Source organism: Boleophthalmus pectinirostris, unplaced genomic scaffold, assembly GCF_026225935.1.
Source record: "Boleophthalmus pectinirostris isolate CB_2022bp ecotype Guang Dong unplaced genomic scaffold, ASM2622593v1 HiC_scaffold_4, whole genome shotgun sequence".
Classification (NCBI taxonomy): Eukaryota; Metazoa; Chordata; class Actinopteri; order Gobiiformes; family Gobiidae; genus Boleophthalmus; species Boleophthalmus pectinirostris.
In genome coordinates this window covers 12524331-12549203 of record NW_026571353.1, presented here as the reverse complement: position 1 = coordinate 12549203, position 24873 = coordinate 12524331, and the positions used below count along the sequence as shown (strand labels likewise).

Sequence of the window (24873 nt, the reverse complement as noted above, 5' to 3'; positions counted from 1 at the left end):
GGAGACACTTTTTTAAATATTCCATGTAGTCCTTGTATTTGCAGAGGTCGCTGGTGCTAGGCTAGTGCATGTCAGTGGCCATAGTTAGCCTGCTGCTAAAAACAGTCTTACCCACTCCACATAACGCACGAAGCAAATCTATTATTACGCCAGACTGTCGATGTAAATGTCTGTGTTGACAGAATAATGTTTGAAATAAAACTAACCTTGCATCGCATGAATCGTTGCATGTTGAGGGACTATTTTCTCATATATCAGTCCACCACTGCCAAGCTTTCTATCAGGAAGTACAACTCACTGCTGCTGCTCAGACATAAGTCCTTCAAATGCAAGATTGATTTTACTTCTAAAATTATTTTATGGACACAGACATTCACGTTGATAGTTTGGCGTTATAATTGTTTTGCCTCAGGTGCTTTGTGGAGTGGGTAAGTCTGTTTTTAGTGGCAGGATAACTATGGCCATTGACATGCACTAGCCTAGCACCACAGACCTCTGCAAATACAAGGACTTGAGGGAATATTTAAAAAAAGTGTCTCCAGACGTCTGCAACACTCTGGATTACTAGGAAATGAGGTCCTATGTCCAGAATTCTGAACTGTCCCTGTAAGACCCATCGCTGTGGTCTTGTTGCTAGGCTTGGTCAAGGCTACTTTAGTTGAAGGATTTTACCTACAGTGCATGTTTTGGGTTGATGAGGAAACCCACCCAGTCACTGTGCTGCCAATTGTCATAACAGTTAACAATTCAAAACAAATGATCCTATCTTTTGAAATGGTAAACAGTCCTCAAAATGGCACCAGCAACAGAAAGCTAAAAGTAGGACCCTAGTAGTATTTTATAGTTGTAATAATAATTGTTACAGTAGTTTTGGGACCAAGTTTCCTCAGTGCTGCCTCTATGTGGTTTGAACAATCACTATTTTCATTTTTAAACTGTACTAAGTCCTTATTGTGATTAGGGCTAACCTGGTCAGCACATCAGGTATGGGGTTCGATCCAGGAAAAGTTAAAAAGTGCAAATGTAGAATGTGCACGGACAAAGGTGTTACTCTCCTCCCAGTGTAATTATTTGCGAGATTTTTTTTTTTTTTTTTTTTTGCCCGGCTGTGTACGGTAGCAGATGTGCTCATATCTCCCCAGAGGTGGCCCCCTGCCTTTCCTGTGCGCTCTCTCTCTGAGCTAACAGTCTCACAATCCCTTCACTGTTTACACTTCCAGGTCCTCAGATACTCTGCTTAGCTCATTACTTATTCTAGCCTTCTCTTACTTGTTCACTGTGTGTCCTCATGTAGTGTCACGACGTCGTATCCATTTTTACTCATATCCGGCGAGTTTCATGTATTTTAGTGCAACAGGGGTCTGGTCAGGGTCAAAAAATAAACACATGTGAATCTGTCTATGTATGTTTGTTTGAGTCAAAAATGTCCACTATTGAATGAAGAGTGAATGAAGCAAGAATTATTTTGCCAATTTTTATTTTATTTTGGTTGTTTATGGCACTAGAAACTATAGAAAAACATGTCGTTACTATGAGCCAGCTTCCACATCCACAAACCTGGCTTTTATTTGGCCTTCTCCTGCTTGTTTCCATGGAAATGTGGCTATAATATTACACACTGTATCTTTAAATAGGAAATACAATTATGATTAGTTCCTGACTATTTGAAAACTTGACTTGGTTTGCTTTAACATAGAACATTTGCTTTTATTTGTCTTATTTGACTATATTTTGCTGTCAGTATCCCCACTTTAAAAGCCCACAAGTACACAAACTCAATTTTTCTAAGCAAAGCTAAGCCACCCCAGGCAGTAGTTTTCAAGTTAACAGCAATTTTACCTTTACTTTAGTAGAGGCTATAAATTCCAGGTCTGAGTGTTTCCGTTTTGGGAGAAAAACTCAGCCTAAATATGCAGGGTTACAGGTATGGTTTGATGAGGAAACAACATTGCATCATAATCCAAAATAACGTAACGTAAGCCTTTTAATGCAGACTAACAGTTTCTAACCATCACCTCTTTTCTGATATAACAATGTAAACTCTATCTATATATGAGTGGTCCCAACTAGGCCAGCGTATCACATGACCAGTTAGTCTCACCATAAATCACTTCTCGCCTCTAAGGATTTCAGCTGCTATTTTCAGACCGAGAAAAATACGGTAGAAATTTTCATGCAGGAAAAGTATAGTCATTCAATTTGTGAGATTGCGTGTGGAGCTTGGGTATTCTTTTGTTCGATTTTGCACGTCTTCCATCATAGAAAGAGAGAGGGGGAAAGAGAACAAGGTGACACAAGAAGTAACAGGCGTGCAGATAATGAAAACTAAACAACATCTATTTTTCGGCTGTGCTTTGTCTTGGATGTAGCATTTTTTTCTCCGCTCGTCAGGGGAGTTGGGAAGTGTGTGTTATTGTAGCGTCTTAGACATCGAATTGACACGAAAAAACAGCAGGTGGAAGCGTCTAATTTTGATAAAAGAGGCAGTTTTTTTAATAAATCTCCCAGACAGGATATTTTTAATCCCTTTGAGATTATGCTGCGATAAAGGCGAAATATATACAGAGAGCAGATGTGTTCAAAGTGTTATCATGAAATGTGCAGATAGAAATCATCAATAATTCTCCTATGTGGTTATAAAAGCGGAACTAAACACCAAAGTTTCACCCACAACCAAATGTCAAATAGAACTGATGAACTGGGCAGTGGCTGGAGGATTAAAAAGAGAGTCTAACAGGTATTAAACATTAAACTCTGACCCTGAAGCCAGTTGTTTGTAGTCAGAAACTCATCTGTAATCAGGGCAGTGCTGCGTGATGTCACCTAGTACTTAAAATTCTAGTGGTCAGTGGAGCCAGGACACACACAGTTTAAGATGTAACCAGAAAGATGCAAATTAACCAAGTTTCAACTAAAAATACCAAAAAAAAAAACCAAAACAAAAAAACACAGTAGACAATGGCTTTTAAAACCCCTGGGTTTTAATGGCTGGAATTGGACCCGCTTCCAATTAATTTATATTAGAGGGGGCCCCATGTGAGGCTTCTTGCCCCATGGCCCCCAATTTTTTTGTCAGCGGGCTTACATATACAGTTTTGTAGTGAGAAACTTTTTTTTTTTTAATCACATTTTTTTTATCACATTTTTAATTTCTAGAAACCTCATTTTGTTGATAAAAAAACATTCCCCAGAATCTATTTGTCTGTACCCTTGGCAATAAATTGACCAATCCAAATTCCTTAATCTCTCCATATGTTTCTAATGGCATTTAATTCCAATGTATTATTATCAAGTACCTAAAACTGTGATAATACACGTATTATATTAAGCCATCTCTACTGCAAATTGGACACATCTACACAGGAAAAGTCATAACATTTATTGAGGTAGAATTGATTTGAATTGATCTCATTTGAGCTCAGTCCAGGCCTTATGAATCCCATTGACTCCACCATTTCTGTCAGTCTTACAATCGCTATCTCATGGCTAATGTTGGTTAATGCGCTGGTGATGGCCTGGACACAGTGTAAGGCCTGGTTTATGCCTGGATTAAAATGCCATTTGTGTTGTGAATGTGCGCCTCAAATAACAGGCTAATCACTGGTTCACGTTGATACTGCGCGTTATGGGCTTTCACGCGTTATATATATTCAGCCCACATGTGTCTGGGATCTGGTTTCTCATTTGCAATAATATAAGATGGGTGAATGGATAAAGCGGAGAATTCAAGCTCTGTTCACGATAAATCAACATTCAATTGGTTGTAATGTACGCAATTAACACGGCGGTTTTACTATAACAGATTATTGTGTACGCTAAGGTGAATGATATTTGCAGTTTATTATTATTGTGAGAATGAACGTCACAATTTTCAATTTTTTCACAAGTGCTGATACAATGACCACATCCTTAAAAGTCTTACATTGTGCAAAATTGACTCTTGTGAGCTTTATGCCATGTTAGAATGTTTTTACTTCCTCTAAAACATATACAAAGTTGTGTTTTGTTTCGTTCACACATGTTAATATAGATAGATCAATATAATTTTTTTGTTAACTCTAACTCTATTTTTGAACTCTAAATAAGTAAAATATAAGTCTGCAACAAATTAGAAATCATTTTATTGTCTGAGAAAGACAAAATGTGTACATATGCTAGTTGTTTCTTAAAATTAACTATAGTTTTTCATGTTTTTAATGACTGCAGTTGCTGGACCATTGTTGTTGACTATTCTCTCTCAATAGAAATTGGGAAATAATACTTGTTTGGATTTTGCAAGATTTAAAAGCGTAGTGATAATTCATTACGACCAGCATTTCAACTTTCATTTCACAATACTACGCTGATCCTCAAGTGTTTACTTAATTTCACAATATCAAGCTTCACGATCTGTTGTAAATTATTTTCAGGCCAAACAAAGATCTTCCCAAAGCCTTGTATTTACTCTAGGATGGGCTAAAGCAGGAGCCAAGCCATGTCTGATAAGGTCCAGATCGGAGCGTCATAAAGCAGATAAGATGTGAGCGTATTTAGACAAACTCATAAAGCACATAAACACAAGGTAATGGTGCTTGGACCTGCCCATGTTGTGATAAAGACTAGACTGTGATGTCCTCCCAAATGAAGTTGAGTGCTGAAATGGACTGCTGTTTGGGGATTTTGATGGAGTTAATGTACGATTATTTGTGGAACTGTATTACATTTTGACAAATCTTATTCTAATATCACATGTATCAGAATTGTGGACTTGTAAATAAATATTTGAACCTGGCTTAAAATGCATTGTTTTGTTGAGAACTATAGACCATTATCTGTAGTTTTTGTAGACCACAGCTGTACGTGATTATTGACAAAAACACGTGATTATTGACAAAAACACTTAAGTTTTAAAGCTGCACTAGGTAACTTTTCTAGTGCTACCTGTTTCTCTCCATTGAGATGTTAATGATGTGCCTTCAATGTTCCACAGTATGGTAAATGGTCACATTTTTCTATAGCACTTTTCCACCTTCAAGGCACTGAAAGCGCTTTACAACAAGGAACCACTTACCCATTCACACACCAGTGTACGCAGACACTGTGGGCAAGGTGGGTTAAGTGTCTTGCCCAAGGACACAACGACAGCATTCATCTGTGGGAGCTGGAATCACACTAGCCAACCTGTGGGTCATGTCAATGTATTTTTATTTTAGTTTGTTCGTTTTTAAATATAGTTCTAAATTTGTAGATAATGGTAATCTAGTAACATTCAAATAAAATGTTTTTAAATATTTTTGTCGCTCAAAATTTGCATTAAAGCTGCTGATGTGCGACACCCTGCACAGATCTGACAGCCCGGATTTACCAGGTCCTTCACCAGCAGCATGATTTATTGAGCTTTTCGACCCATTGTAGGTAAATGCTGGATAAGTGCAAGAAAAGAAACATTTCTGAAGAAAACAGAACTTTTAATGCTACGTGGGCAGATCCATTTGCTTTCACGGCTGTTGAGACTGGTTCACGTGATAAAATGATGAGTAGACACAGAAGCAGACAGTGTTTTTGCTTCGCTGCGGGTGGATAATTTAAGTTTGGATTTTTATTTCCTACGAGGAGGACTCAAATAGACATTGAGTAATATTGTGTTTAATGCAGCGTGTTTACATTTTACAGAAACAAAACTTAAAACCACATGTCTAATTTGCATAAACTATAAGCGCTCCTTGTGTGCCTGATGCGGTCAGCTTTTGTCAGACTAAAGGACACGACTCAAGACTCAATGGAATATGAATGTTCTTGCTGTGACAGAGGATGTGCTGCTGATGGTCAGTCTGTTCTGTGCTTCTATCGCATTGCAGATGGTTCATGTTAAACTTTTCAGAGATTATAAGTCTGCGGGTCATACCATAGACTGTATATATGAATGGACATTTATTCTCTGTCGCATTTCATTGATGTCATAAATGCAACACACTATAGTTTTTTACTTTATACTTTATATTTTATAGCATACAGGTGTTTTCTTGTCTGTGGGAAACGCTCCAAATGGCTCTTGGAGTATTTAAGGTTGCCGAGCTCTAATCTAGAATTTAGGCTATATGGGATGCAGCTTATTTTACTACAGGTGTTTTCATAGCTCAAAAATACTTTGAAAAACATGCACTCTTACCGTGAGAAGGATCGTTTCTCCACAGATCTGACCTGGAACTTGGCCTGGTACTGTTACCTTGTTGTCTACATGGAGATACGTGTTATGCCACACTGTGAAGCATACAGGCAAAGCAATAACATCTCAAGTGGAAGTAAAGTTACGTAGTGTGCCCTTTAATCTTTTCAAGTATGACGATAATTAAGCATTTCCACAAAATCAAGAGCCTGATCAAAATATGGCAGTAACTGGGCTGCTATAGTGAAGCCATTATACAGAATATTGACAATTCCCCCGTGTCGCTAGCTTTGGCAGTCCAGAGGTGCGCGTGACTCCAAATGGCTCTCATGGCCGTGAAATGAGAAAGCATTTGTTCCACTAGCTTCTTCAAACTAAAGACCACTAAAAGTTAAGGACCCTTTTACAAGCAAACCCACATTGCTAAACGCTAATGCTAATGTAACTGCAAATCTACAAAGGCCCCATGGGAACTGTAGTCATTAATTCTCCAGAGGTCTGTCTCCAAATGACCTCTTTAAAACGCAGCCATTCCTCATGTTATTTCTAAATGTTCCTTATTATTGATTTTGGAGGCGTAGCAGGCTTGCAAGTTGCTTATAGAAGTCGATACATGGATTAGCTTGGACCTTATTGCATATTTTCACAACAAAGCGAAGAGAAGCTATGGATAATTGGGCGTGTATGTTCCAAACAATTAGTACGCCATTTCCATTCTGCTAAAAACTCTCCAAAGAGCTTCAAACTTGGAACTTTTTTTTGTTAGTTTTTTTCATAAAGTAACATTTTCTTGCCTCAGTACAGATATATTGTAAAAGTAGCTGTTTTTCTACATCAAATTATGGAATGTTTTATCCTTCGCAAACCAGGAAGTGCACTCTTACGGACAAAATAGTGAAATAAAAACACCAGGATCATGTAAAGATGGTTAATTCTGGCCTCTTTTGTGCTTATAAACTCAACGTTGTAAATAGCGATGCACAGTTTTAGATGGCAGCAAACCATTTAAAATGAATTCTCTTTTCACGTTTTTAATCATAATTCTTATATGCAAAACGTACCCATTTCTCCTAAACAAATTGGGTGAATATTCAAGCTGGAGCGTATCCCTGTGACCATATGGGTAAATGACTGCGCTGCATAATCCAGTTGAAATTTATGCTTAGAAATTTGGACAAGTTTCTGAAATTCACTCAACTTTATGTTTTTAAACCTATTTATACACTGGGAAGCATAATCTTGTTTCCTCATCGTAAACTTACCTGGAGTTGTGTTTTGTTTCATTTACACAAGAAAGCCTGCATATTTAGACTGAGTTCTTCTCTCAAACAGTAAACACTCTGTTCCACCTTGTGATGTTCTGTGGTAATACAGAAAGTGCTCCCCTGTGTTTGTGAGCACCATACACTTTCACTAGAATCATTTGGATAATTTCAGCTTTGGAATTGCCAAATATCTACTGAACTAAAAGTAAAAGGAGCTGTCAACTTATTATATCACAAATGCATCTAAAAGTCTGGAAAATGTAAACAGACTTATAATAAATGGTTACTCAGACATGTGTGAATGAACCAAAACACAACTCCAGGTATGTTTTTAATGAGGTATTAACATTATAACATGATTTAAAGCTCACAAGAGTCAGTTTTGTGTAATATCGGATCTTTAACTGAACTGACTAGACGAGATGAACGTCGCTCTCCACATTAGTAACACCATACTTTCTTTGTGTCTCCTTTGCAGATGTTTTGGACAGCATGGCACGCTTCACCGTCCCGGGCGTTTTCAACTACAGCATGCTCACCCTGTCTGACCACGAGAGGGTCCTGTACGTGGGGGCGAGAGAGACCCTCTTCGCCCTGGACCCCAATGACATCAGCAAACAGTTACGACCACAGGTAAAGACAACTCTGAGTGTACACGAATGTTATATAAGATTGGTGTGTTACTTTATTTCTCTTTGTTCTAAGTTCTATAGAAGTTTTATATTTAAATTAAACTGAACATTCATAGACAGGGGTAAGTAACTAAATACTTGTAAAGTTACTATTTCATTTGAATGCAGTTACTTTTTAGTTAATTTAGGCTTCAAACTGCACATAATTAGTGTGAATAATAGAATAGAACTGTATAAGTGAATGTGCAAATTTTCCTTCTCCAATTGTCATAAATATTTGCAAAATAAGCAGTGAAATAAACATAAATCTGATTTTGATCTTAAGTTACATTTTTGACACTTTCATTTAAAAGCAACAAATATTTTAGGCTTTCAGAACAAAGTACTCTGACTGAATCATATAAAGGAACACATTGTAGTGCAGGTATTCACTATTCTAAATAAATATATTTTGCATTAAATATTTGTACTAATTTGGATTGGTATTCTGGTACAGTTATTCTTTTATTTGGTATCACACAGCAGTAGAAAGATAAAAAAAAGAATACTAACAGACAGAACAGGTGATGCAATAAATATGAAGCTGTTTTAATCTCTCTCTGTGATAGAATGCAACTTAATGTGAAAGTATAGTATTCAAAATGTAGTACTCTAATTGGGCCATGTATTGTAATACTTTTAATATAGGTATTTTGTGTTTTGTGACTGGATACATTGTCAGTATTCCTGCTCTGGTGTGACACTTGTGGTTTTCCAGTCCCAGCCTTTTAGAGGTGCGTGGCTCGCTGACAACAACAAAAGAAAAGTTGTTGTTTATTTTCTTTTGGGAACAATTTTCTCTTGTGTGAGATTTTTCAGCTCTTTGAACACAACCAATTTTGTGAATGGTGAGAATACTTTTATCTGAAATAGACTTGGTCGAGTTTCACAGTCAATAGTTCAGAAATCAATAGCACTAGGCCACCCCAATTGAATTATGCCCAGTGCACGGCTACATTAGCTTAATGAAATTAGCTTCATATTTAAAAGCTTATAGAGGCTTAGCTCGGACACGCCATAATCTCTGTCTCAGACGCTCCGTTAACTTACAAAATGACCTTCATTTATTATTTTTCATTTTGAGGACGCCACGTAGCAAACCTGGCCAGGACATCAGCGGAGAGCTTAAGTGCCATAATAAATGCTATAGTGTTAATGTTGGCTTTTTTATTGGGCTACATGATACGTCTTTTATGAAATGGTCCAACTTCACTCCTGCTAAAATGATCAAGACGTGGGGCAATTAGGAGTCTACTTCAGATGTGTCCTTCGCGTAGGGTCAAAACTGTCGTAAAGAAGTAATTGGTGCAGTGAGTTGAAAATCTAGTTAGAGTGTGTCTCTGCAAAACAACCAATCTTTATGATCTCAAAAGACAATATTTATCCTTTAAAAACTCATCTATAATTCACAAATCATTAACAACGGAAGCTAAAAAGGATGTTTGCTGGTCTTTTCTATAGCAACATTTTATTCAGTAGCATTAGGTACAGATAAGTGTGTAGTTTTAGCATTGATGTTAAATTGACGCTGCTTTAATTATCTAGTATTTTGAAATGAAATGTAAAGAGAGCGTAGAAAAAGTGACTTTTAAATGCCATTTTCTAATAAGGTGTTACATAAAAGTTTGAAATAGGCTATTATAAATGAAAAAATAAGATGTTTGTGTTTTAATTGTGCCATTTAAAATGGCATCAATTAAAAATCAGTTTCGAAATTATTCCCTGACTATTTCACAACCAAAATACAAAAGGAGAAGTTTTTGGAGAATATCTCAAATTTGAAAATAAATAAATAAAAATAAAAATAAATAAAAAAAAGACACAATTGTACTTGCTTGAAGCTTATTTTCAACTTTAATTATTTTGGCCTGGCTTTGTGCATTTTGAGACAGGTTGCCAAGTTATTAGTTGATTCAAATGTTATTTATGTTATCTGTAGCTTAAAGGCTTCAAGAGTTATGTTGTGAGCTTTGGGCTGCCAAGTTTTGTGATTGTAGTAAGTGCCCACATTGGCTGGTGTGAGCACAAATCTATATCTGCTGCAGCCTTGGCGTGGGAAGACACACTCACACTTGTTATGCCTCTGAAACTTTACTACGTACTTATTCCATTTTTTATTGTGCACATTTTCATTTGCAAATCTTGTTTTTCTGCTGCAGGCCAGAGCTGTATACAAGTGTCCTTGACCAAAAGTGTAATATAGGCAAAATTTGTACTTTACTCAGTGGACTTAAAATAACATTATTAAAAGTAAAAAGCAAGTATTGTCTAAGAAAATACTGGGAAAATACTTGGTTATGTTTATATTGCAATGAAAAACTTGAATGCACTTGCAGCCCCACAAACCTGACTGAAGGCCTCCTCCTGCTTGTTTCCATGGTAATTTTGTAACGTGGCTATAACATAAACGGCATGAGGAAGTGCGAATGGGGGCACTTCTGGTTCCATAGACTGTTTCCTGTTGACTTCCCATTGAAAAATTGACCTCACACTCCCTTAGTCCACTGTTTTATGCAGTCTTTAATCTTATAGCCTAACCTATCTCCATAGAGAATGTTCAAAAGGATGGTTTTAACCTTCCGTGGATTCATGCAGGTGACATGCCACCTCCAAAAAGTTACACAGTGTACCTTTAAATTATCACCTTAAGTTAGATATGCGGAGCAAAATGAACCTCCAAGTAATACACATGTAGGAAGCAAATTGCATCTTTATGAGAAAAAAAACTCATATATTATCGCTCTCATAATAATTTGGAAGCTCCTGACAGACAAGAGTTGAATAAATAAGAAGTTTGCTATTCAAATATGCTTATGACTGAAACTGATGCTAAAACTATGTACAATTTATTCAGAAAGCTTGACAAGTAAATGCACTAATATAAATGCATCTTACTCTCCAGCTCTAGCCTTGATTTCTGCATTTCTTCACAATTATGGAGATTGGAAGCCCTCTAAGGCCCAATCCACTGTTGCCTTGCTCTCAATAATTACAATCAATACAATTACAAGGTCTAATGGAGGTGTGTAGCAAGTGGCCCGCAGTGGTTTGGGGATTGCTATCTGATTTACCCCACTAATCTAATTATAATGGTCACACGTACCAGAAGAGTGAGACAAAACTATAGGAATAAGAGACCAAATCAAGACCAGGTAGTATATACAAGGACTAACTCACAAGTGTTGTTATGGTATGAAAAACTTGATTTCTATACTAAGGAAAAAGTTCGATACTAATTTAGGGTTGTCAAAAGTATCGAAACTAACGTATTTTTTGGACTATAAGTCGCACCGGACTGTAAGTCACACTTTTTGGGGGAAATTTACATTATGAAATCAGAGACCAGGAACCCACATTTCATCTTGAAAGGCAAGTTATAGTAATATAACAATAGAACAGAAAACAACAGGCTGTTAACATCACAAATGAACAGTTATTCATTTAATTATAGCATAAACAACAGAACAGAACAAGTTTACCAAACTCTCCGTATCACTCCAAATCACTAAATCCATTGAATTCTTCATCCTCGGAGTCACTTCTGAGTAACTCGGAGACCGCCAAAGGTAAATGGAGTGCCACTTCCTCTTTTGTGTAGCTGTCGTCAAATTCAGCATCTTATATGAAATATTTTGGGGACCTTTCAAAGTCAAAAGCTAAAATATTTAAACGCCCTGTTTCCTTTACCATCACTGTATTATAATCACATACTTGTACAACATATATTTTGAAATACATAAATAATTGTTGTCCATAATTTCATCATGAGGACTTATAAAAGAGAAGATTCTAAAACTGTCTGGAAAAGGTCCAAATTGGCCTATTTTTATTTATTCATTTCTGGATGTAGATTTTTTTTTGACAGTCCTAGTCTAAGCTACAGTGGTGGGACCAAGTCATTGGTTTGCAAGTCTCAAGTAAGTCTCAAGTATTTTACTTCAAGTCCGAGTCAAGTCCCAAGTCAAATACAAGTCCAAGTCGAGTCCTGAGTCACTGGCCAAGTTGTCTGCTTTGAGCTTCAAGTCATTTCAAGTCTTTAAACCAAAGTACCAAATACAGCTTAGATTTTTGCAATTTATATGAATTTTAAGCTAAATTGTACTTAAAAAAAATAGTCATTGTATTATTTATATATGAGTGTTTATATATATTCCTTTTTAAACACTGACAAAAGTGCAAATTGTTATGGTCAGAACAGAAAGAATTAAGATTTAAAAGTGCAGTTATTTTGTCATGTATTTGTAGTCTGCTGTGAAATGGAAGGATCATGTTCTATGTAGTTCCCTCTGTTATAGTGTTGTACTGTATATTACTGTAGTACACTTGAGCAATCCGTATCACAGTACTTCAGTTACATCCATAGTAATAGAGAAGTGGAAATGTGTGTTAAAAGTATTTTCTAAAAACATATTTTTTAGGAGAAGTCACAGGCCTAAAGTCCGAGGCAAGTCCCAAGTTTTTGAGCTTCGAGTTTAAGTCGAGTCCCAAGTCTTAGTCCATTTTCTCAAGTCTGACTCAAGTCCAATTCACAACTTGCAATTCCTCCCCTCTGCTAAACTGTACAAAGATGAGACTAAAAACATTTCAAACTTTGCATATATTAGAACTTTCAAAGACTGCGTCCCAGCATCTGTCCGCGTCCCCCTGTTTGAGAAGCCCTCAGTGATGTGAGCACCTGTTGTCCTCCCTCATGTGTCATGTACTTTGGATATATGGTGACAGGGCACACACCTGGGAGATGTTTCACAGCCTACTACCATCTGGACACTGCTCACTGATGGCTCCTCTCTCCCATACTCTGTCTCTCTTTCTAGCTCTCCCTTTCTTTCTTTTTTCTCTCTGTCTCTCTCAATGACTTCGCCTCTCTCTTTTGTCTTCCCTCTCTGTCTCCCTCTCCTTCTTCCTTTCTCTCTCTCTCTCTCTCTCTCTCTCTCCCCTTTTCCCATCCTTTCTCTCTCACACCCTCTCCCCCTCCATCTCCCTCCATCTTTCTACTCTGCCTCTCTCTGTCTCCTTCTCTCTTTGTCTGTCTTTGCTCCTTCCTCTCTCTTTCTCTGTCTCTCTGTCCCTCTATCTCTATCCCTTTCTATCTCTGTCTTTCTCTCTCATCTTTATCTCCTTTATCTCATCTTTATCAGTCCCTGTCTCTCTCTCTGCATCTCGCTCGGTCTCTTTTTCTCTAAATATGACTTTGCCTCTCTCTCTATTTCTTTCTCTTTGTCTCCCTTTCCTCCCTCCTCTCTCTCTCTCTCTCTACCCATCTATATCTGTATTTCTCTCTTCCCATCTCTCTCTCTCTCATCTTTATTCGTCTCTCTCTCTTTCTCTGCATCTCTTTTTCTCATCTCTCTCTGTTTCTGTTTCTCTCTCTACTTCTCCCTTTCCCATCCTTTCTTTCTCACACCCTCTCCCCCTACATTTTACTCCATCTCTCTAATCTGCCCCATCTCTCTCTTTCTCTTTTTTTCTATATATAGAATATATATCTCTCTGTCTCCTTCTCTCTTTGTCTCCCTTTCCTCCGTCCTCTCTCTTTCTCTCTGTCTCTATCTCTATCCCTGTCTCTCTCTCTCTCTGTTTCCCCCTTTCCCATCCTTTCTCTTTCATGCTCTCTCCCCCTACATCTCACTCCATCTCTATACTCTGCCTCTCTCTCCTCCATCTCTCTCTCTCATCTTTATCCATTCCTGTCTCTTCCTCTCTGCATCTCTTTCTCTCATCTCTGTTTCTCTCTCAGTCTCTCTCTCCATCCCTCTTTATCTATCTATCTATCTATCTATCTATTCTGTCTCTTTCTATCTCCATTTCTCTCTGTCTCTCCATCATTTGCTCAGATTCTTTCTCTTTCTCTCTCTCTCTCTGTCATCTTTATCCATCTGTCTCCATCTCTTTCTGTTTCTCCCTCCCTTCCTTTCTCCGTCTCCCTCTTCATCTCTGTGTCTGTGTGTTTCCATTTCTCTATTCCTCTCTCTGTCTCTCCGTCCTTTGTTTTCTCTTTGTCTCTGTCTATCTTCATCTCTCTCTCTCTCTCTCTCTCTTTTAATGTGTTTTTGTACTTCTCTTTTGCTTCGACTTTTGCTCATTCTTCATCGCTTTCATGCCTGGGAACAGCAACATCTGTGCTTGAAATATTAGCAGATGTATCATCATAATATTATCGACATTAGCAGAGTAGTAAAACATCTTGCAAATAAAAAATCTTATTTAATTACTCCCGATACTTCAGAAAGCAGGGACCAATCAACAAGTCTTCTATCTCAAGTCGTAAAATGTAAAATTATTGTTCCTCAAATTCTATTCAAAATATTACCACAAAGGAGCTCAACCCTGCCCTCTGCTGAATGTAAATGGTACTTTAAGTCGGATGAAGTTTGTAAAAAGCAATACTATACAATAGACACATAAAAATATAAAATTTGCTATTCATTTAAGGTGAACACTTGAGGTCACTACTCTATTCAATGTGTCTAAAAGTCTGGAAAAACTTTAGTACTAGACTTTCAATTAAATAAATGTGACGGAGAAAAACTGTTAGAGACCTTGGCCTTCGCTCTGCGTTTAATTCAATGGATTCCTGTGCTTGTTGTTATGGTAACGCCTGAAAAACAGCTAATTAAATCATGAGGAAAAATCAATATGGAGATTAACGTGGTCTTATGGGAGGTCAATCACAGTGGTTGTAGTACTAATAAGTGTAGCATTGAGTGGTAGAAGTTGTACCAGTATTTGTATTCCCCTTAACTGCAGTAAAAGACTTGAAATAGTAGGTAGTACTAGTAGTAAAGGTAGTACAGCCAGTTCAGACATACACCGCAAATAACAAAATCTAGTCCAGTTAAAATGACTTGAATGAAGAAAATGCTATCATGATTTGACTCAGTTTCACTTGACAAGTAAAAATCTGCCAATGGAATAAGATTTTTTGTACTTAAAATATGAAAATACATCCTGCTACACTTAAAATAAGAAAAATAAAAGATAATTTGCTTGTCAAGTTGAATCTACTCAAGTAAAGTAAAATGTTCTTTATTTAAGTCATTTTAACTTACCTAGATATAATTTTTTTTTTGCAGTGTACTACAGTTTTAATAAGTATTAGTTAGGCTGCTTTGTGTTATTTTGTAACATTGCAGTTGTTGCTATGATTCATTGATTGTTGTACTGTTTTAAAAGTTAAATTACAAAAATTATCAACGCTATTCTTTAATTCGCACATATTTGACCTGATATGTTAAATTTTTTACTAATATAAGAAGATTTTGTTCTTAATTCAAGCAACAACAACATTTAATTTCTTATTTTCAGTGCAAAATGTTTTGTTTCTTTAGTATATAAGTGAAATTTACTCAAATCAAGATAACATTTTTTTTATTCAAGTATTTTTAACTCGGTGAGATGTAACTTTTTTGTTTTGTAACTCTAAATAAACAGGTAACTATAAAGACAACCAGGGTTTTGTCACGTTGTTAGTGCTAATTGTATTCTCACAACGTCTGGGAACCTTGATGTCATTATTTTCTTTTCTTTTATTTATTGTTTGGGTAAGAAGGTCTGCACGGCTCATATAGCCCCCCGATTGTGAAATTTATTTTTAAAGTTATTTCTGGAAGTAATTACATGGACACTTGGTTTGTGCATTTGGAGAGTCTAATTGCTGGAGTTTGATGTTGGGCTGCATCAGCATAAACACTGAACTTTGACCTCTGATGAACAAAAACACAGAAAACGGTGGAAATGAGAGGTCTTCATGCATTACAATATGTAGCGGACCATTTAGAAATATCTGGCTATTTAAACAACAAACTAATGAACGATAAATACACTTTTGCCATCATTATGTTTTGAAAGGAGAGCATAATAACATAATTGCTTCATCAAAAACAAGCCCGGAGTTGTATTTATCTTTATTCACACTTGCTTAATAATTCCTGTTTAGTTCGCAATCTCTGACTCGAGTCAGACTTGAGTCACTATTTTTAGGACGTGGGACTTGACTTGATAAAATGGACAAAGACTTGGGACTCGACTTGGACTTGAAGGTCAGTGACTCGGGACTTGACTCGGACTTGAGGCCTGTGACTTGAGGAGACTTGATGCTTCTCTCAAAACAATATAGGTTTCTAGAAAAGACTTTCCTCTTTACAGTTGATACATGTGGTACAGTTGATACATGTCCCTCCCACTTCTGTTTGTTACTTTGGATGTAACAGAAGTACTGTGATGTGGTATCCTCCAATGTACTACAGTAATATACAGTACAATACAGTAAAATGGAGGGAACTACATTGAACTTGATCCTTCCATTTCAGTGCCAATTACATGACAAAATAACTGATATTTAGCACTTTTAAATCAGATTTTTTCCTTTTCTATCCGTAATGATTTCAGGAAAAATTTGCATTTCATTAACCTGACAGTTAGTACAAGTACAATTTAGTTTAGATTTCATATAAATTACAAAAATCTAACCTATATTTGGTACTTTGGTTTAAAGACTACAAATGACTTGAAGCTCAAAGGAGATGACTTGACTTGGACTTATGGGCCAGTGACTCGAGACTTGACTTGGACTGGCCTGTATTTGACTTGGGACTTGACTCGGACTTGAGGTCAAAGACTTACTTGAGACTTGCAAAACAACGACTTGGTCCCACCTCTGCAACCTTCTACAGCTAAAACGTCTATCACAGTACAGAAATATAACCAAAAATGGTCCACTAGTACAAAGAAAAAATCCCAACGATAAACACTGACCCCCAAAAATGATTGTTTTATCCAACGTATATTGACCAATAAGTCAATAGTAAATCCCTCTGCTCCCAGTACACAGTATAGGGAGTGCATCTCTGTCTATTGCCTGTATATATAGCCATTATTGTAAGCTCTGGTACTCAAGAGCATGTTTAAAGGCCAAGAACAAGCATGCATAGTATTTTATTTTAAGAGTCTTATGTTGCTCTTCTACTACTACAATAAACCAAGTCGAAAACTATCTATCTCTTGCTTTTATTAAAACTAGTACTTTAATAAATCTGACACATGTGAGACTGAACGGCGCACAAAAGACGACAGGATAAAATATGAGGTATGTTTAGTCGTATTGGTTTCCACACCATTTGAACTAACAGTGGTCATTACAGGTCAAGCACTGCTGTAAATCCAGGACCTCTCTGGATTGGAGTCGGACCAATAGCAATCAAACAAAGGATTATGGCTGGACAGTGGAGACCTGCAGCCTATAAAGACTCTATATTACTCCGACTTTTATGGAGCGCAGTAACAATGAGTTTTAATAATGTTAGATACTAGAAGTGATGCATCTGGTGATACCCATTCGAACTGTGGGGAGGAAGATAGAGAGAGGTACTCGAGGTACAGCTACTCAATTATGGGAAAAAACATAAAGAATGTTTGGGGTCATATATTGTTTGATAAGAGATGGATTTTTGTATTATTAAAGTTTTTTTTTATTAAATGTGCAGCCAAATCTCAAGTATTGTGCACTTTTTACCTTCAAGTTTTCAGAAACACCTTAGAGCGTATATTATTTAAAAAAAAATTTGTCTTTTGTTTCTTTCACAATCTCAGCTCTTTGTTGCATCAGGCACTCGGATATTGCAAAGGGATTATATTACAATCTATGTTGATTTGTTTATTGAAGCACTTTACAAAGTACCTGCCTGGTTGCTATAGTAACTGCTTCAAATAGTAGCAAGTGACTTTTTGATTACATCCTAAAACATGTATATTACAAAATCTTACCCTTTAGGAAAGATTCAAAAACAAGATACCGTAACATACAATAGATGCAACTACATTTCGCATTGTCTTTATGTGGTACAACTTCTCATACTTGTATTATTACTATGTGTACCAGTCCTATTATTGATACTTTGCAGCTGATGTCATCAACATTCCCAGGGATGTGACACTAACTAGAGGCTTTGCTCTGTCTGAGACCTGTTAGACTTAATCTGAGTTTTGTGTTAACATAATCTGACCAGAAAGAGTTGACTCACTTGGAGCTGCAACAACTGAGATGATTTGTTGTGTTAAACAAGTCTCCTACACACAAAATTACATTCACATTAGTTACAGTTTTTCAGTCAATTTCACGTTTTTGTTGAAAATCAAATCTGGAAATGTCTTGTAAGTTTTCAGACCATCTTAAATCTTATTTGACATTGTTTGCTAGGGATGTAACAATAACCAAAATATCATGATATCGCTTTGTCAAAGTTCTCTCAATGCTATCGTGGACCATCACAATATATCAAATTACAAGTCTCTTTGCTTAAATTAAGTGTCATGGTGCAGCAGTAGCTAAAAAAGACAGAAGAAACTACATAGACCATGATCCTTTGCTCTGTTTCAGTGCAGACTACAAGAAGAAATAACAGTTCTAAGCATTTTCAAGTCTTAGTTCTTTGGATTAAGTCTTGTCAAGACATTTTAAGATGGAAAAAGTAGCGTATTCAATTTTGTTAACCTCCACAAAATATCGCAATAAATATCATACCGAGAGATGTATATCGTGAAAATATCATACCGATAGATTTGCATATTGTTACATCCCAAATCAGGAGCCTCCCCACCATATCGTGAGCTTTCCCACGATATTGCAATAAATATCGTACCATGAGGTTCATACCATGACAATATCGTATCATGAGATTTGGATATCGTTACACTCCTATTGTTTGCTAATTTATGCATTGTGTCTCTATGGTAACTTCTGAACATTTCACCATAGAGGTACATGTAGAACACCCCCGGCGTTATGTCTGTGCAAAGTATAATTTAGGCTACTATTGCTGCTACTCTTCAAAACAGTTTATCTGATGTAGTTGGCTTACTTGAACATCCTTTGTCAATACCACAATGTATAGTTATTGTACTCTTTGTTTTGTTCTGTATTGTTTAGTAAAAAAATAATAATAATAATGCTATATATAAATAAAACGCACGTATAACATTTTTGCTAACAGAAACAACAAAATAAATCATTGTATTTGTGGAGTTCTAATCTATACTGTTCTATCTTTTGTTCAGATCGACTGGCCGGCCCCACAAGATAAGAAGAGGGAGTGCGTGGCCAAGGGGAAGAACAACCAGGTAACGCACTTTAGCCACTTTAGCGCTGTTATATTCTTCTCTGATCAATTACATTTTGTCAAGTCAGGCTCATGTTTCAGGCCTGGAGAGTTTCCAGTCATTACATTAGCAGCTCCCTCTCTCTGCAATAGCAACATCACATCACAGCCATCAGCAACTTTAGCTTTAGCTTCTGATCAGCACCGTTACAAATAGACCGGCGTCCTGTTTACAAGACGCTAACAGGAAGTCAAAACAATAACATGAAGAGGGACGGTAAAAGGTAATGGTAAATGCCGTTATGAGTGGTGCGGAGAGTGATACTGAAATGCCTTTAGACACTGTTCATTGATTGGTGCGGTACAAAATAAACTTCTCAAAAATGACTCAACTCAACTCAATTGGAATGAGTTGCCACATTAGTTGTAATAATATATAAATAGTTAGTTATAATTGCACCATTATTATTTTCTATGCTGTAATGGCAATGTCTCCATATGCCACACTTTAATCAGGAGTCTAAGAAGATTAGCAATGACCACAGTGGAAGCGAAAGTGTATCCAATATTTAAGGTTCCATATTACACAAAATTGACTCTAGTGAACTTTAAACCATGTTATAAAGTTATTACCTCCACAAAAACATACAGTTTTGCTTCAGCTACCTTTTATCTTTTGTTTAGTATAGATAGGAAATGCCATGGCTGCAATTATGAATTATGAAATGATTCTGGTGAAGGTGTTTGGGATTTAAAAACCTAGTGGAATAGGTGTCCAGTGTTAAATCAGACAATAGGTGAGTCAAAAACTTTTTTCTCCACATTTTCATAGCATCAAGTAGTTTCAGTTGGCTTAATGGGCTTTTATATATTATACTGCTATTTATAGTGGTATTTGGTAGTATACTTAGTAGAGTACTTCTGCTTTTGAGCTTCGACTTTCTAACATGTAGACAAAAGTATGAGTCATATTTTGTGCCAGTCCCAAATTAATGGTGCATTGTTTTTTTCTTTTTAATAGCTGCAAATATGATTCATTTAAAAAGTTAAATTATTATTATTGTTTTTTTTTTCCAAGTTTAGCTAAATTGCTGATTTAACCAAGCGCGAGTTAGATTACAGTCAAACATTCATTGGTCTCAAACACACAGATTACATTCACAAACAAGCAAGGATACAAGGATAACTGTCCCGGAGCGCCCCCTGTCCTTAGAGCCTCCTTTTTGGCACGAAATAGTAAAAAAAAAAACAGCATTATAAAACAACAACTTTTTTTGGATAAGATGTTTATTTCTTGTAATTACTGTGTTATAAGTCAAATACATTTACTTCTCTAAAAGCAATGTCAGTCTATTTAATATAACCCTGTCCATTTCTGCACATTTAAATTGTACCTACCGAGTGCTTTTTGAACAGAATCCCTGAACCAACTGGAAGAGTTTAGCAATAACATTATATTTTAGCAGCGTTTTAGTTTACATTAAAGTTAAAGTGGTGCTCTTAGCTTTATGCCGCTCTGATTATAAAACCCCAAACATGCTTTAAACTCCATATTCTAATGTACATCTCTTCTGCACCTCGTAAAATATTTGTTTAAAACAGGCTCAGTGGTCGGGTCCCTGTTCCTCTCTCCCATTGCTGCATAATGTACTCTTCATTTGTAAAATCTTGTTTAATTTTTCATGAAGGCACACAACTTTTTGGGGAAGATGAGATGAGACTTTTCCCTTTTGCATTGCAGTTATTTTGATATGTTTTAGTGCAGGAATGTGAAAACAGTTTGGGGACAATGAAGTAACTTAATATACAACATGCATATATTTTAATTTATCCTTTATTTGAAAATACGCTCAAATGGTGACACAAAGATGGTACAACAGTCTTTTCATGACCATTTGAATTAGTTCTAACTTTATTTCAGTACTAAGGAATAGACTTACTCAATGCTTATTCTGGTACCACAATGACATAAAAGCACAATTTTTTTAGACAATAGAATATGATTTTCAACATTAAATCATAGTACTTTATTTTATATTACCATGCTGTAATATAAAAAAAATATATTTGTTTACTTCCTCAGTCCATGGGTGTACAGAAAATTCTTTTTTGTCCTGTAAATGTGACTTTTTCAGTATTGATACCTGCTCAAATCTAGTTCAATACTAGTTTTTGGATTTTCGATACTTTTGACTACCCTAATTTGAATCCAGCCTTAGCTTACTGTGCTTTTGTGTCCTTGAGCAAGACAGGAAAGGTTCGTTTTTGTCCTGTGAATGTGACTTTTTTAGTATTGATACCTGCTCAAATCTAGTTTCGATACTAGTTTTCTAGATTTTCAATGCTTTTGCCAACCCTAATTTGAATCCAGCTTTAGCTTAGTGCGCTTTTGTGTCCTTGGGCAAGACAGGAAAGGGTTGTTTCTGTCCTGTGAATGTGACTTTTTCAGTATCGATACCTGCTTTAATCTAGTTTCAATACTAGTTTTCTGATTTTTGAACACAACACTAATTTGAATCCAGTCTTTGCCAGTGTGCTGTTGTGTCCTTCGGCAAGACACATTCCACTCACCTTGTTAACTGTGAATGATTGGCCGTAACTGGAGCAATCATTGATGCAGATGAACAGTTAAATTAGTCTTTCAATCACTCTAATTATTCATTATGTAACTATACCATACAATATCTGGCACAAAATATTTCCAATTATCTCTTTAAGCAGCTACAATTTAACAGGGTCCAAAGCTAATGCGTAGTACATATGGCAAAACATAAAATCTTACAATGCAGAAATCCCATATGGCGTTTACAGTGTCCAGTGTTAGATTAGCAATTAGCTGTTTATGTCAAGCTGCCCGACAGATCTCACTGTAATTAGCAGTGGTGATTGCGGAGGCTGTAAAAGTAAATGGTAAAAAAATGCAAATTGGGATAATACGAGCTGCGAAATATGCATATTGTTTCTTTTTTTTTTTTTTCAAACGTAATGGCCACATCATCGGAATGGAGTGATTTATTCATCGCTCTAATTCCTATTCCAGCATCTGTTCCCAATTGCATTCGGAGAGTTGCATTGTTTGTCACAGGCCGAACATTAAAGGGCATTTCTCATAAAACACTGCATATATTACAGCTCTAATCACTCGCATATTGTTTAGTTGTTTAGATGAAGAAAAGCTGCCCAGTTCTCGTCGCATTCAAAGGTTGGAGGGATAATTGTGCATGTTAACTCTGGTGTTTAGAGCTGGTCTTGAGTAAATATTTGCGAAGGAAATGATCTCGTAAACAAAGCAAATTGTGGGAATGATCCGAGAGACAAGAAAAGGTAATTGCTCTAGATGGAAAGTTCTTGACCACATAATAAATACTGGACAAAACAGGCATTCTAAATATAAAATTCACTTGTATCTGTAATACTAGCTGTGTCAATCAAACAGTTTCGGGGAAAAAGTAATTGTACAAAGTGATAGTAGGACAGGAAGAAGAATTCTCAAATGGGAGTCTGTATGATACTTTTTTTTTTCACTGTAAACTGCTTCATTTTATTTTGAACATATTAATGGGAAGTTCCTCGAGATACAATGTCTTATTTTGAAGGGGGACTTAATAGCACCTAATAACGCAGGTATTTCTTTACACACTCACTACCTTATTTTTACTGTCTTACAATCTGGAAAAACAGATCTAGTTTATTTTATGCCATCTACAGCAGTAAAGCTAATATAGCATAGCATAGCATAGCATAGCATAGATTTCTGAAGATTTTGCTCAAGTACATGAGAAAATATCGGGTACAGCCATTTGAATGTAATTATAAATAGTTTATTTTGTGTTTCTGTCAGATTGCATAGTGTTGCCCAAAATCAGTGGGCTCCAGTTGTTGGTTTGGAACCCAAAAGTTGGACTGTTTTTATTACGAAGTTAAATAGATGGAAACACTTGTTATGACATAATTGTGAAACCAGATTTTACAAAGATAAACAGATTGGATTTATGTCCAACTGGCGATCACTGCAGAGTAAACCCAGTTATAGAATCTCATTTATTTTCACTATACTACTACTATTACTACTGTAGGCCTACTACTACTACTGTTACTGCATTTACTATAGTTAGTAGAAGTAGTAGATTCAAAAACAGATACAAAATAAACAGTTTATAATTGCATTCAAATGACGGTACCTGATATTTTTCCATGTACTTGAATAAAATCTTCACAAATATATTGGCAGGTCAAAATGAGAGTGCTGTGTGCTGTGTGCATCCAATTACAATTATAGTATCTCTTTATTTTAACTTTATTTTAATATAAACATTTTCTAACCATCTTTCTCTCCTCTTTGTTTCAGACCGAGTGCTTCAACTACATCCGCTTCTTACAGAGCTACAACCACACGCACCTGTACACCTGCGGCACCTACGCCTTCCAGCCCAAGTGCACCTACGTGGTGAGTCTTACCTGACAGGTGTCAAGCCCACGCGCACCTGTCTCAGCCCGGGGCCAGCGCCAAGCGACGAAATCAAAACTAGTGCAAGGGAAAAGACTTTCTCAAACTGGGACAGACTGTAAAATATAGTTAGTATAGTTAGTTCAGCTCAAATCAACTTGGATGACAACTGTTCCAATTGTTTTGTCATTAGTCCAACTTAGATTAATTAGGACACTTTCAACACATTTCTAGTGCCAGCAAATGTTATTATTGTAATAATTATAATTAAGTCATCAGTAATTAATTAAGAACATTTTGGACAAATATTTGTACAAATTCTAATTGCAAATTACAGTTCCCTAATTCAGTGGTTTGGTTAATAAAACACATTTTTTCTAATGTCTTTTGTGACATATAGTAACCTAAATACTAAGTAGTAAAGAATTATACATATATTAACATATATTATTTTAAATTTATCAGAACAATTCAAATGCAGCACTTTTTAATCATACAGAAAGAGATATGTACCTTTTCTTTCCTTTTGTACATCGCATTATACTTGGTTTTGCAGACAATGTGCCCCTATATGATGGTGATGTGTGAGGAGAGACTTCTGCACACTTGGACAGACTGAGTGCAGTACTGTTATGTGGGCTATAATGAAAAGTGACCAGCAGCCACCTGTGCCTCTCCTCTCATCTTATATATGTGTGTGTGTGACAGAACGCAGACTACTTCACTCTCAACACTGCTGCTTTAGAGGACGGGAAGGGCAAGTGTCCATATGACCCTGCTAAAGGACACACTGGCCTCATAGTGGGTGAGTATGAGCTGAGAAGTCTATTGCTACTACTCCTACTACTACTACTAGTACTACTACTTCTCCTACTACTCAGGGGAGTCGACAAAGGGATCTGTTGTCTCAGGCCCTATGGTCTTAGGGGCTCAGAGTTAGAAGCCTGCCTATTAATTAATATTAGAGGGGGCCCATGTGAGTCTTTTTGCGCACGGCCCCAAAATTTCAGTCGACGGGCCTGCTGCTACTACTATTAGTACTACTACTACTACTACTACTACTACTACTACTACTACTACTACTACTGTGATTGCTAATGCGCAGTAGTATAGAAGTAGATATTCAATAACTGTTCAGGCATATTATTTATAGTCAAACTGAAGTACCAATAAACAAAAGAATTCTTGAGCAAAGTATAAAATGAAAATTAAGGATACTGCTGTATCAAGTAATATTACAGCTGATTCCACT

At 36.4% G+C, this 24873-nt stretch overlaps 1 protein-coding gene across 2 annotated transcripts in view; it reads left to right on the top strand.

Moving 5' to 3' along the window:
- The window catches only part of sema4c (sema domain, immunoglobulin domain (Ig), transmembrane domain (TM) and short cytoplasmic domain, (semaphorin) 4C), a 197741-nt gene that overhangs the window by 133509 nt on the left and 39359 nt on the right, over nucleotides 1–24873 (top strand). For both annotated transcript variants that reach the window (XM_020928284.2, XM_055161911.1), the window contains 4 exons: nucleotides 7889–8043; nucleotides 19134–19196; nucleotides 23523–23621; nucleotides 24330–24426. In XM_020928284.2, coding sequence (XP_020783943.1) covers nucleotides 7889–8043; nucleotides 19134–19196; nucleotides 23523–23621; nucleotides 24330–24426 — 414 coding nt within the window. The remainder of the gene's footprint in view (nucleotides 1–7888; nucleotides 8044–19133; nucleotides 19197–23522; nucleotides 23622–24329; nucleotides 24427–24873) is intronic.